Source organism: Labeo rohita, chromosome 25 (genome assembly GCF_022985175.1).
Source record: "Labeo rohita strain BAU-BD-2019 chromosome 25, IGBB_LRoh.1.0, whole genome shotgun sequence".
In the NCBI taxonomy this organism is placed as follows: Eukaryota; Metazoa; Chordata; class Actinopteri; order Cypriniformes; family Cyprinidae; genus Labeo; species Labeo rohita.
The window spans coordinates 16,767,446-16,782,328 of NC_066893.1; the positions used below are offsets into that span (position 1 = coordinate 16,767,446).

Below are 14,883 nucleotides of genomic sequence, written 5' to 3' on the forward strand. Positions count from 1 at the left end.
ACTTACTTTGACAAAGGTTTCAGGTTACCATTCACCCAGGCGTCAATAACGTGAGAACGGTCACCAAAAAAGGGAGAGTCAAGGTTCCATTTAAATGGTTTGTTATGATGTAATTTCCCCCCACAATGTCACATCAGTATATACTTATATTGCACCCACTGTCCTGGTGAGGTATTGGCAATTAATTTTAAATAATATTTAAAATATTCTTAAAACCCTTGGTAGAAAACATTATTGAATTAGCCAATAAAAACCTTTTATTGGCTAAAGATTTTTAAAGATTTTAAAAATAAAAATACATAGCTCTTTATTAAATAAACGTATCATTACAATGGAAATTATTCTGAAATATTATTATGCATTCTTCATCAACTACGGTCATATACACAGGCGTAAAGAGAAAATCATTCAAACGAACACAGCAGCCTTTTTGCTTGGCCAGACCCACAAGTGCACGCTAGGTTAAAAGTTAGCTCCCCTCAAAAATAGAATGATGATGTCTATCATTGCACTATAATGTGTTGTTGATCCTGTCTGCACATATAGGGGGAACCGAGGACTTAATTAGAGCTTTGACAAGCCCACTCTCCAAAAGTGATGAGATTATCCGTAATTGATGTCACAGTCGATTACAGTTCGGTCCATTGCCGGTCCACTGGCAGGTCTAGCCTCGGTTCAGGCCTCAGGACATTGATGAAAAGCGTGGTTTTGCCCCGATCAAGCTGTTTCAACTGTGGGACGACAGATTTTAGCAAACAGCCTAATGACTGTTTGAAGTTTAATAAAGCCATGACCCTATTCCAATGCCGCAACCTTGTGGATCCCCCCAAAATTGAGTGGACTGGAGAACAATAAGGCAAAGAAAAGCTCATCATTAACTGGAGGGCCTTTTTCGACCAGTGATGTGTGGAGGCAGTTTGTGACTTCATTGTCGGAAGAGGAAAAAAGTGCATTTATTTACATGCAAACAAAGTTGACAAGAGCTAAGAGGTTACTGAGCCGCCTGGTCCTCTCAAACACAGGGGAGTGAAAGGAGGGGGCTAGGGAACAAACAGAATGTTTTTTTTTTCCTTTCAGTAAGCGTCTGGTCCGTAAAAGAGCACGTCTAGCTAAGAGGAAACAACCAAAGGGCTTTCTGAGATGGTGAGAGTCTAGTGTGACCCAATTCTGGAAACCAGTTCTGGTTATTTGGTGATGCACTTGCTGTAAGGTACATATGAATGAAAATGATGTGCCCTTACACAAGAAAAGAAGTGGATGATGTGAAGTTTTTTTTACAGTGTGGATGCTTTAAGGACCTATGGGGAGACCATTAAATAGCATTAAGAAAGAAATGTCTTTTGACTTTATGAATAAATATTTAATGAACAAATGGTGAATGAATGAGGTTGATTCCAGTTATAATCTACCACGTGTCCATAGAGCATGTCCCATTTTAAAAAAGCTAAATAATAGTCCAATGAGAAACTTGCTGAACGTATCCAAATGTGTCATGTAACGTTCTTAACTTCAATGCTGAGCGAACAGGAATCGCAGCACACAACTGTTTCCATTTCTTGTAAGTCGTCCTTCTCCAAAATGAATTCTCCTCCACAGCGGCAGCTGTACGTATAACACTCAGAGTCTGAAACAGAAGAGATGCTTTATAATTATAACCCAGAATCAAAATTAACCAGTAAACTGCTTGAGAACAGAGCACTAACCACAATCCCAGTTCATGTCGTTGAGGGTAATGTGAGCATCCACTGGCCAGCTCTGTTTCAGTTCATTTGCTGCAGAAAGAAATGCAACACAAGTCCAGGATGAAGCAAAAAATAAGACAATATTCTATCTTTCTATAATGAACAAACCAGTATTTCGGCAAGGACCATTTTAAGAGATAGTTCACCCAAAAATGAAAATTACCCCATGATTTTACTCACCCTCAAACCATCCTAAATGTAAATGACTTTCTTCTTTCAGAAGAATACAATCAGAATTACATTTAAAAAAAACTTTTTTCAATGGCAGTGAATGGCTGTTGAGATTTTAAAGCCCAAGTGCATCCACCAAAGCAAAAGATTTGTGAACCTGCTCCGAAGTTCCAATCCAAATTAAAGGATTCACTATCCGCCCTCCGAAGTTCCAAAATTTGAATCATTTAATCTGAATCATTTGCGAAATGGTTTATGAACCCTTTCCGAACTAAACCAAGTGATTCGCAATATGCGATTTAAAGTACTGATCTGAAACAAATGATTTGCGATACGCAAAGTTACGATCTAAATCAAATGCTTTGCGATACACGATTTAAAGTCCCGATCTGAAATAATTCGCGAGAAGTGAATCATTTTGCGACACAATGGTGTACCTGATTCAGAGTTTCCGAATTACTACCATTACTATGTGCTTTTTAAAATAGTTACAACCGATGTTGAAATTCAAAAATGAATGGCTCTTTTAATTTGATCAGGTTTTTGCTAGAGAATAGCTTGAAATGAATGATCAAAGTCACAAGTTTGAATCAATCGGGGTGGTTCCAATGTAAATGAGTCAATTGATTTGGTTAATCTGTTCCTCTTTTCGTGACAGTACTACTACTTGCTTAGTGCAACTGTTTTCTGACATTAACTGAAATATGCAAAAAAGTATGATGTTTTTTGAATTGCGTGACTTTTGTGTAAAAAGATATGTGCTTATTAATAAAATTAAACACTTATTTAGATACATTGTCTTTCAACAATTCAAGCACTTTTCAAGTGCCTCTTCAGGAATTGTGCTATTTTCAAGGGTTTTCCAGGCCTTAAATTTCAAAAAGTCAAATTCAAGCACTTTAAGCACCTTGTATGAATCCTGCTTTTAAAATTTCAACAGCCATTCACTGCCATTCTAAAGCTTGGAAGAGCCGGGACATTTTTTAATATAACATTGATTGTATTTGTCTGAAAGAAGAAAGTCACGTACACCTAAAACATGCGATAAGTTTCATTTTTGGGCAAACTATTCCTTTAAGAAATCATTTTAGCGCTGCACTTCTGCATAGTGGAGAATGCAATACATGATGGCTAATAAACTCCATAGAACAACTGAAAGTTGTATGTTGTGAAAAATACTGGATCTATGACCTTTACAGCAGGTTTTCATCCATGTTAAATTCATCTATATTTCAATTACCGCTTTGAATGTCAAAAAACAGGCTACATTCGAAACCTTTGAGCTCCTGCAGAAAAGAAAGAGCAGCTAGAAGATTCAACGCATCTGTAAAAAGTTTCCTGAGCAGTGCTTGCTCGTTGAAATATTTAAGCAATAATCACAGAGGATTGGTGGGCTGCTGTTCCACTTATAAGAGATTTAGAAAAAGGGAAGCTGTGAAGTCATCTGAGGTCATTTAGTGTCCTAGCAAAGCCTTCACGTCTCCTACCGCTGCTATGAATACACACAAATGAGTTGTCTTAAAATATTCATTGAATATTCAAGCAAGGAATGCTGGGCATCTCAAAAGGCTCCGCTTTAAAGGCTGCTAATAAGTGAATTTGAAACTAAAACCGTGTGTGAAAAAAGTGCAATATGACAATTAATTGTCAAGAGGCAGAATATGAAATTAGATCACGTCGCTTCGTAATGAATTGAGGAATCTGAGACGTGACACTTCCACGTAACGGTTCTTGTCCCTTTCTGGCAGCCTGTCTGAGATATTGGCAATTAACAGGTTTGAGTACAGCGTTTTATCATGCTTTCTTTTAATTAGTTTAAAGGAATGTCCTAAGTAGGTGCCATTTCAGTTCTTGCGACTAATTTCCATCATTCATTCCCTACAGGTAAAAAAAAAGACCTGGATGAGACAAAGAAATGAGCTCTGTTGTTGAAATGAATAGCCTGATGTGTCTCCATTTACCTCAAAAGTCTCATTTGGATATAGAAGCGAAAATTAAATTTTAAAGGTTATAAGTAGAAACTGAAGGGAAGATTTCAGTTACACAACCCAACAACATGTCGATTAATTACCTCACGCTATACAGAGTACCTCAGAATAACCTCCAGTAACGAATACATGGCTATCCCTTGATGCATTTCTGCTCAGTCATTAAATCAGAGATGCATAAACTGATTAGAGGCATAAAGACTTTTGACAGTAAACACAAGTAAAATGCGATCTCCTTCTCATAAGTCTCCACTCATGAATATTCATGACTGAATACATTTCTGATAAGAAGGGTGCATGAATATTTATAGATGCTATATATATTTTGTAACTGCAAAAGATTAAGCCAATCAGACGTGGCCTTTAAATAGAGGCCATAGTGTTTGACATCAAACCATGTCTGGTCAATACTGACACACATTTCGATGTCTATTGAATGACTGCAGGGCAGGCTACTTAAGTCAGATGGGGATTAGTGTATCCTTTGAGCTAGCCAGAATCAATCCCAAACTTAATTAAAGCAGACCATATAGACTTAAGTATTTATGATGAAATCCAAGAGCTTTCCGACCCTGGATAGACACCAACGCAACTGACGTAGCTTCATAAATTAAAGTTGAACCACTGATGTCAAACATGGATTATTTTATCTATGTTGTTACTACCTTTCCGGTCCATGAACGTGTCAGTTGCGTTGTGGGTCAAGAAAGCTCTTGGATTTCATCAAAAGATGAACTTTATTTTGTTTTCCCCTTTTAAACTTTTTACTCATATTCAAATATTTCTACCAAAAAAGACAAACCTTTATTTAAAACTTGCATATAAAGTCAAAACAAAGCATGTCTGATGTGGGAAATAAAGTCACTGGATCTAATTGAGGAGGTCAATTCCATCACTGCTGTATGTGCAACCCAGACAAGGCCTGGCTTTTCTGTGGACGCTCTCTAAATGTCAGTTCTGTGGCTGTGTGCGATCTATGTTAGCAAGTAGCTGCGCAAAGTGTCGCCCCCCCCCCCAAAGGCGATGCCACAGCTTCCCAGTTAATGGCGCACAGGACCCTGGATGTACACTTATTGAAGGTCCTAATGGAGGGCTAGGGGGAGCTTTTTCCTTAGGCGAGAGAGGAGAGAAGCAGACTATCACTTCATGTAAGAATTGGCCATGTGTGACAGACCTGACCTACATTCTCTCTCGCTCTCTCTATATTTCCCTCATCCTCTACTACCCACAATTCTCACTATGCTCCTCTGTAAGGAAGCATCTGTCCAGACCCAAGACAACAGCTCTGTTTTCATTCCTTGCTTTGGTTTTTTTAAATATTTCAGACGATTTTAGTTGTCTGCCCAAAAGGGCTAGTCACAAATCTAGTTTACGCTCTTAATACATTTTTATCAACTGAAATGAACAATGATTTTTTTCATACATATGTGATCACTTAGCAATTAAATTCAAAATAACCAATTCCATGTTTTTTTGATATTCAGGTTTAAAAGGATAGTTCACCCAAAAATGAAAATTCTATCATTAATTACTCACCCTCATGTCATTCCAAACCCATAAGACTTTTGTTTATCTTCGGAACACAAATTAGGATATTTTTGATGAAATCCGAGAACTCTCTGACCCTGCATGGACGCAACTGACACGTTTAAGACCCAAAAAGGTAGTACAAACTTCATTAAAATAGTCCATCAGTGGTTCAACCTTAATTTTACAAAGCTTCAAGAACACTTTTTGTGCGCAAAGAAAACAAAAATAACTGTGTTATTTTTACTGTGGCTTCTACATTCATTTCTGCTTCGCTTGGTATATTGTGTTGGTCGATATGTTAATGGATGTTGTGCTTGTGTTCTTTCATTCACGCATTGTTAGCAAATCACCCACAAAAATCTTGAGCTAATTTGCCCTGTTTAGTAAAACTGGCCCAAAAAAAATTCTCGTAGCTTCATAACATTACGGTTGAACCACTGATATCACATAGACTATTTTAACGATGCCCTTACTACCTTTCTGGGCCTTGAACGTTTCAGTTGCGTTGCTGTCTATGCAGGGTCTGAAAGCTCTTGGATTTCATCAAAAATATCTTAATTTGTATTCCGAAGATGAAGATGAGGTCTTACGACAAGAGGGTGAGTAATTAATGACAGAATTTTCATTTTCAGGTAAACTATCCCTTCAAGTCTGGATCTTGCTGCCCATTTTATTATTCAACAGGTAAAAAACTGGCATGAATGCTTAGAAAGCATGTACTGAGCATTTATGAAACATAGCCAATTGTCCAAATTCGTTCACTCTAGTATGGTTTCAACTCTTGAGGGCTCAAGAGAGGACAGACAGGTGGGAACATACCCCGTAGCTGGAGGTTGTACTCCTTCCTGCTCTCCTCATTACTCAAGATCTTCCAAGCCTGGTCAACGTCAATGAATCTCTGCAGGTGCTGCTCCGCTTCACCTTCTGATACGTCCGGCCTCTGCTTGTCCGGGTGAAACTGCCAATCAAAATGCAGGGTGATGAGACTGATAATAGTCATGCTTATATTCAGACAACTATGTTTAATTAAATCAAAACTGAAACTGACAATATGATTGGAGATACAAAAGGCAGACTAAAAGAAAGTAAACAAAACGACAGCTGATGGAAGTTCATGGGCAATTTGCTGATGGACTAGCCTTGCTTTTGGACAATTTACCAGAGGGAGGCAGACCACGGATATTAATACAAACAATGGTGCAAAAAAGGCAAAATATATATCAGTTAGGACAGATGTGTCTTCTCAATGACAGGACTGGACAGAGCGGATGGTTAGAAGGGCAAAGGTCACCTCCTTCCTCCAGCCAAAAACACTAATGCGATCTGCACTTCGCATCCTAAAATATGACAGTTCGTAGTGTAACATCACAGCTGCACTAAAAAGACATTTTCTTTTTAACCCAGAAGGCTAATGCAGCCCGCCCTAAAGTGAGCTTTAGGGGTTATTTTGACAGTCCCTTCCAGCCTGGATGGATCTTACAGTATAGAGTTATTCTTCTCCTTGAGGAATCTACACAGCGCAAGCTGTGGCTATCGATTAGTGGGGGTCGAGGGTCAGCCGAGCCGCGGGGCTCTTCATTCGCCCACTGGAGAAGAGCAAGGTTGAAAGGGGCAAACGGAAAACAACTTAGATCCTTTCGAGCAGGCATTCAACCAAACTCTGATTATGCTTTGGCACAGGCGAGCAGAGCATTGCATGTGTGTGTGTTTGTGTTTTTGATGGTCGCTATAGTTCAGAAGCTGCATCGCCGCCAAAGTCGGGTAATGATGCATGGGGTGACACTGGCCTACAATAACCAACAATCCGGGGCAAGCCAATTACTGTCCACAGCGATTATATTTTTAATTTTAAGTAACAGGAAGACTGAATTCAACTAATCATTTCAAGCAATTACGTTTAAAACTAATTAAAATTTAAGGGTGCCCATTCTCCGTTGTTTCCCGTTCATCCCCCCTTCTCTGTTTGTGTTTTTGTTGTTGTTTTCACTTTGTTAATGGGCGGTCAGAATGTGATGAGAAGAGGGACAGAAAAGCAAATGCAGCGACAAGCCAAAAATTAACTTCCTGATTGAGAGAATCATTAACCATTTCTTGGCGTTATTATAGTGCGGGTGAAAGAGGGCAAACGCTCAGCCGCCTCGAATATGAAAAAGAGGGGCTGACGTGCTTTTTAAGAAAAAGATCTTTAAATATATTGTAATAAATCATTCATTGCAGCTATCCAAATGATGGAAGGCTTTTGGGAGTGCGTTCACTCCAGCACTTCAATTGGCGAAATGTAAGAAAAGCATCCTTCTTCGCTCAAATCTCAGTTTAATTAAAAGTACCAGAGTAAAAAAGACATTAAGATTACTGCACAGGATACCAGCTAAGAGGATTAAATCGATTTGTGTTTAGGACGCTTCAGATCAGAGGATCAGAGAATGACCAAAGCTAAATAGCTAAAGTGAAAACCTGAGCTGTAAGTGAAACTTTAAATCAGCATGTGTAAAAATTTCTAACCAAACCAAACCCTTATGTTTAGATATCAGAAATGTGGTTTTTATTTCTGTGGTTTTCATTTTCTAAAGTAAAATGTCCACAGCTATTCTCTTCGCCAGACCAGAAACAGAAAAACAGCTCTGTTCCTGAACCCTGAGAATGGTCGAGCAAGCTTGGCAGCACAATTTCTCAGTTACCTCCAGCAGGATGCCAGATTCTGCCAGAGAATTAGACTCTCTCTCCCCAGTGGCAGAATCGGAGATGGGGTTTTGCTTCCCTCTACTCTTTGTAGGTGAGCTTGAGGAGTCAGGACCACAGGTGTGAAGTGCAGCTTAGCCCTGGCAAACACATACCGCTGCTCCACAAACATCTCCCTGGGTAGTCTTTTGTCAAATAGACAATCCCTGTGAACTGGGTTTCAGGTCTGTCGTAACTGAGCGTTTGATTTAGTATCTGATGGAAAGATGAAGAAATGCTGGGCTGAATGTTAAAATGTCACTTTTTTTTTTTAAATAAAAGTGAAAAATGTCTATATATTTTTGTATAGACAAAATTTAAAAAATGTGCAATTTCTTAAAAATGTCCCTGATTGTATTAGGCATAGTTTATTACTATTTTGTTTTTCATAATAACATTATTTAATCAATTTGATTACTTGCACTGCTGTTCATACAGATGTTTTATGTTTGAGTCAAAATGATCAATTTTTCTTTTATGCCAAAAATCATTAGGATATTAAGTAAAAATCATGTTCCATGAAGATATTTAGTAAGTTTCCAACTGTTAATATATCAAAACATAATTCTTGATTACTAATATGCATTGCTAAGAACTTCATTTAGACAACTTTAAAGGTGATTTTCTCTAAGTTTAGATTTTTTTACACCCTCAGATTACAGATTTTCAAATATTGTCCTATCCTAACAAACCATACATCAATGGAAAGCTTTTTTATTCATCTTTCAGGTCACATATGTACTTTAGGTACCTACAATATTTTGGGTTTTGATATTTAGGATATGGCCATTGGGCTAGTTTTGTTCAATAGATCTGGCAACCATGCAAGGCTGCATTTGTTCAATACAGAGTAGAACAGTAACTTTGTAAAATATTATTTCAACTTGAATCAACTGTTTTTAACATTTTAAATGCAATTTATTATTGTGATGGCAACACGGAATGTTCAGCATGATTACCCCAGTCTTCAGTGTCACGTGATCCTTCAGAAATCATTCTAATATGCTGATTTGCTGCTCAAGAAACTTGTATTATTATTATCACTGTTGAGAACACTTATGCTGATGAATATTATTTTTCTACATTTTTTGATGAATAAAAATAAAAGCCAAAGTACAGCATTTATATGAAAAAAAAAAGTTTATAATATTAGAAATGCCTACTGTCACATTTGATTAAACTGATGCATCCTTGCTAAAAAAAAAAAAAAAAAAAAAGTATACATTTCTTTATTAAAAAAAACATAATGATCTCAAACTTTTGAACAGTGATGTTTAAATATATTAAATTTTCATGCTATATATAATTCTGTCAGAAACTGGGAACATATGTGACCCTGGACCACAAAACCAGTCATAAGTAGCACGGGTATATTTGTAGCAATAGCCAACAATACATTTTATGGGTTGAAATTATACATTTTTCTTTTATGCCAAAAATCATTTGGATATCAAGTAAAGATGTTCCATGAAGACACTTCGTAAATTTCCTACCGCAAATATATCAAAACTTAATTTTTGATTAGTAATATGCACTTCTAACAAATTCATTTGGACAACTTTAAAGGCGATTTTCTCAATATTTTGATTTTTTGCACCCTCAGATTTCAAACAGTTCTCGGCCAAATATCCTATCATAACAAACCATACATCAATGGAAAGCTTATTTATTCAGCTTTCAGATGATGTATATATAAAATTTACCCTTATGGTTTTGTGGTCCAGGGTCACATATTTTAAAATAAACATCTAATTTTGTCACATGCCTTAAACCTATTGTAATAAATAACTAAAAAAAAAAAATATATTAAAAAGTAACTAATAAAAATAACTCATAATATATAAAAAACATATTAAAAATTTCATGTTTAATTAATTAATTCCTTGTATTTCGGAGTTAAATTTAATAGTTAATTTCTACACCCATATCTTTAGTGAACATCACTGGGAAAAATTTCTGAAAACATTAGCTAAATCTGAATGTTAATGCTTACTATACTGCTTCTCAGGACGCATTCTGACGTTGCAAACACTAAGTTGGCAATCATACAATTCCTATGGTGTCACCGTACAACTTCCAGTCTGCGTGGTTCAGGTACTTGTCATAAATACATAACACAACGAGAGGCTGGTGCTCGGTTAGAGCGGCCCGTCCTCCTGCCCCTCTGGAGTTACACGCTTTAATTGCTGTCTCTTTGCACGCATTGTAAAATATTCATTTACTGGGGCTAATGGAGCTTGGAGAGCAAGAACACAATATAAAGGGCTGGGCAATTTGGAGCACTCGCCAGCTCTAACAATACATCATCATCTCTCAGAGACTGCGAAGGGAGCACTGCCACATCGTCCGCTGGGCTCTGGTACACTGCCTGCAGCCGCTCTCTGCTTCAATGGAGAGGGAAGAGAGGAGACAGGGGGCACGAGGGCTACTACCATCACACTACTGCCACCTACTGTCAGGCTGATCTGACATGAAGCTAGGATACTGACCGACTGCAAAACAGTATTACAACAGTATGGATTGGTTTAAGCCTGAGGTTACACTGGTAATGCAAATGGTGTGGTTGATTCTGAATCAGTAAACTGACGCCTGTTCAACTGTCTGGCTATAATATGAAGAAACGGATATGCGATATCATTTCTATTGCGACAGACTGACTCATTTGAGCTTTAAACCATTATCAGTTTCATTACCAATCACTTTCCTGCTGTGTATTGCGTAAGGCATTGGTCTGGAGTTGTCAAACTGCTTTTAGAAATTGCAAAGCACACATCCTGATTGATCAAATGGTGTTATGTGATTGCTGTAATTAAAATGGGTTTGGGATTAAACAAATCAGCTTTAGTATAACTTGCCTGGGATAAGTCAACCTGCAATGTGTATTAATGAGAAATACTGATGCCATTGATTAATTGTGCATATGTTTTCAAAGCTTGTATTTAGCAAGAACAATTTGCCCTTGGAGGAAACTTTGATGGGAGAATCAAGCATAATCTGCATAATCTTTATCTCGGTTTGAATTTTATCACTATGAACTCAGTAGACATGCACTGAATAATATTAAATAGCATTTATGGCAAACATTTTTCTAAAAGACATTCAATTCTAAGAGCATCATTATATTAAAACAAAACACTAGCATTTTGAAATACTAACGTTTTGAAAACTGTTTGTTGATCTACATGCCTGTAATATATAGGACCAAATCTCCACATTATAGTCAGGGAAAAAAATATATATTTACATATATATACACTACCGGTCAAAAGTTTTTGAACAGTAAGATTTTTAAAGACGTCTCTTCTGCTCACCAAGCCTGCATTTATTTGATCCAAAGTACAGCAAAAACAGTAAAATTTTTAAAATATTTTTACTATTTAAATTACTGCTTTCTATTTGAATATATTTTAAAATGTAATTTATTCTTGTGATTTCAAAGCTGAATTTTTAGCATCATTACTCCATTCACATGATCCTTCAGAAATCATTTTAATATTCTGATTTGCTGGTCAGAAAACATTTAATATTATTATTTTTATCATGTTGAAAACAGCTGAGTAGATTTTCTTTCTGGTTTCTGTGATGAACAGAAAGTTCATTTTGTGTAACTTTTTTTGTAACATTATAAAATGACTTTATCATCACTTTTACAAAATAATTTCTTTTACAAATAAATAAATATATATATATATATAATAAAATAATGACTCCAAGCTTTTAAATGGTATAGTGTATAGTGTTACAAAAGCTTTTTATTTCAGATAAATGCTGATCTTTAGATCTTTCTATTCAAAGAAAAAAAAAATACAACTGTTTTAAATACTGATAATAACAATAATAATAATAATAATAATAATAAAGCATGTTCCTTAAACAGCAAATCAGCATATTAGAATGATTTCTGAAGGATCATTTGACTGGATTAATGATGCTAAAAATGCAACTTTGAAATCACAGGAATAAATTATATTTTAAAATATATTCAAATATAAAACAGTTATTTTAAATAGTACAAATATTGCACAATATTACTGTGTTTGATGTAGTTTGGATTAAATAAATACAGGCTTGGTGAGCAGAAGAGACTTTTTTTTTTTTTTTTTTTTTTTTTTTTTTTAAACTTCCTATTCAAAAACTTTTGACTGGTTGTGTATTTTTTTTTTATTTAAAAGTAGTATCTTATGCTCACCAAGGTTGCATTTACTTGGCTGAAAATAGAATAAAGCAGTCATGTTAAATTGTAATAATATTTCACAATATTTCTGATATTGTAAAATATTATTACAATTCAACATAACTGTATTCTATTATAATATGTATTAAAATGTAATTTATTTCTGTGATGGCAAAGCTGAATTGTCAGCATCATTACTCCAGTCTTGTAATGAATCAAGTGTCACATGATTCTTCAGAAATCATTCTAATATGTTGATTTGCTGCTCAATTATAAACACTGGATCTGATTATCAATGTTTAAAATAGTTTGCTGAACACCTACCATGAGGATGAGCTTCTGATACTTCAGTTTCAGTTCTTGTATGTCATCTGTTGGACGAGCACCCAGTATTGAATACCAGTCTTTCTGTGGACAACTGGAATCTGCCATAATACTGCAGAATATAAACAAATAAACAAAAAACGCACAGGAACGGATGAATTATGTGTTTAAAACAAAAGTGCTGGACGAATCGTTAACTATTAATATACAACATACACACCCCATATTTAACTCTTTAAAGTAATATCAGCTAATAGTCAATAGGCTTTAAATATTTTAAACGTCTTCAGCAGTCAGTTAGTAAACAAGATGTGCTATACGTCACATATAACTACCGTAACACCATACAAAGCGATAAAAAGTGTAACACACCTATATATTGCAGTATGATAACGTATAAGAAAACTGTCGCGCTTACTAACCTAACATAAAGAGGTTTTCTCAGTTTCTAGGCAGCTGTCATGAGCGTTGGCCTTTCCAGTCCATGCTGCTTCCTCCCGTATGCGTGTTTGTCTCGCTCTTTAACGCCCTGACAGAAACACGATTTAACAAAAAGCCATATTTTGTAATAAGAAATATATTTAAGATACGTAAATTATGCAACAAATCATTTGTTCTTACATATGTATTTTAACAATTAAATGTCTATGTTTTTGACATTCCACTACTCTCGAAGCGGAACTCCTCAAATGAAACCTTTCTACACGGATGCTTTAGAGAGAGACACGTAGAGGCAGCGCAGGCACGCTGCTGTGTCTATGGAAACAGATGAGTCTGAAGCAAATCAGCATTTTATTTCCAGCTTGTTAATTTTTTAATATAATTAAATTAAATCTGTTTTCCTCTTTTTTGTATATTTTTAGTTTACAATTTAATGAATAACAAAAAATTGATTACAGAATATCTCCTTTCACATTTTTACCCTGGAATATACGCTACCAGTAAGATTTGTAATGTTTTTTAAAGAAGTCTTTTCTGCTTACCAAGCCTGCATTTATTTGATCTAAAATTGTAAAATTGTAAAACAGTAAAATTGTTAAATATTTTTACTATTTGAAATAGCAGTTTTCTATCTGAATATATTTTAAAATTTAATTTATTCCTGTGATTTCAAAGCTGATATTTGGCATCATTACTCCAGTCTTCAGTGTCACATGATCCTTCAGAAATCATTCTAATATTCTGATTTTCTGCTCAAAAAACATTTATAATAATAATATTATTATTATTATTATTATTATTATTATTATTATTATTATTATTATTATTATTATTATTAATTATTATTATGTTTTTTTAACAGTCGTTTTTTCAGGTTTCTAGAATAGAAAAGTTCAGTTTATCTGAAATAGAAATCTTTTGTAACATTATAAATGTCTTTATCATTACTTTTGATCAATTTTAAGCAACCTTGCTAAATAAAAGTATTAATTTCTATAATTTCTTTCCCCCAGAAAAACAAAATAAAACAAACAAATAAATAAAATAAAATAAAATAAATAATTAAATAAAAAATATATACTGAGTCCAAGCTTTTGAATGGTGTATAATGTTACAAAGGCTTTTTATTTCAGCTTAATACTATTCTATTCATCAAAGAATACTGAATCAAAAGGTAATAAATGTTTCTCGATCAGCAAATCAGCATATTAGTATGATTTCTGAAGTATTATGTGACACTGAGGACTGGAGTAATGATACTGAAAATGTAGCTTTGATCACAGGAATAAATTACAATTTTAAATATATTCAAATAGAAAGCAGTTATTTTAAATAGTAAAAATATTTCAGATAAATGCAGGCTTGGTGAGCAGAAGAGAAAACATTTAAAAAAACATGAAAAATCTTACTGTTCAAAAACTTTTGACTGGTAGTGTAGGTAACAGATTTCATTGAATGAAACGTGGGATTGTTAGGTGTGAAAACATATGACAGGACATGCATAAAGACTGAAATTCAGAAAAACAAATAATTGGAGTATTTTTACAATTATTTAAAAATAAATCCTAATTATACTTATATTTATCAGCAAAAAATCAAGATAAGAAAGCATGTTTTTAAAACAAATGTTGTTCGAACACAGAACTGAGGTAAAAAAAAATAAAATACAACAATTGTATTACAACAGGATGTCACAAAATAGTGAGATTTTACATTGGCAAAATTAGTCAAAACACTTCCATCTGGTAGCATATGTGCGATTGTGACAAGGGTTGCGAGAAAAGTTGGTGGATGT

At 35.0% G+C, this 14,883-nt stretch overlaps 1 protein-coding gene across 1 annotated transcript; it reads right to left on the minus strand.

Moving 5' to 3' along the window:
- Positions 1-310: 310 nt before the first annotated feature.
- Positions 311-13,189, minus strand: dnajc24 (DnaJ (Hsp40) homolog, subfamily C, member 24). The gene is made up of 5 exons (XM_051099009.1): positions 13,070-13,189; positions 12,648-12,759; positions 6,251-6,389; positions 1,704-1,772; positions 311-1,624 (listed from the first exon to the last, which is right to left on the minus strand). Exons 2-5 carry the CDS (start codon positions 12,753-12,755, stop codon positions 1,491-1,493), a joined length of 450 nt encoding a protein of 149 aa, XP_050954966.1. The 5' UTR covers positions 12,756-12,759; positions 13,070-13,189; the 3' UTR covers positions 311-1,490.
- Between the last annotated feature and the right edge of the window lie 1,694 nt (positions 13,190-14,883).

Coding starts and splice junctions, on each gene's coding strand:
- dnajc24 (XM_051099009.1), bottom strand. CDS start 12,755: ATGGCAGATTCCAGTTGTCCACAGAAAGACTGGTATTCAATACTGGGT. Junction 1,773..6,250: donor GTACAACCTCCAGCTACGGG/GTATGTTCCCAC, acceptor TTCTTTCTGCAG/CAAATGAACTGAAACAGAGC. Junction 1,625..1,703: donor CGACATGAACTGGGATTGTG/GTTAGTGCTCTG, acceptor CTTCTGTTTCAG/ACTCTGAGTGTTATACGTAC.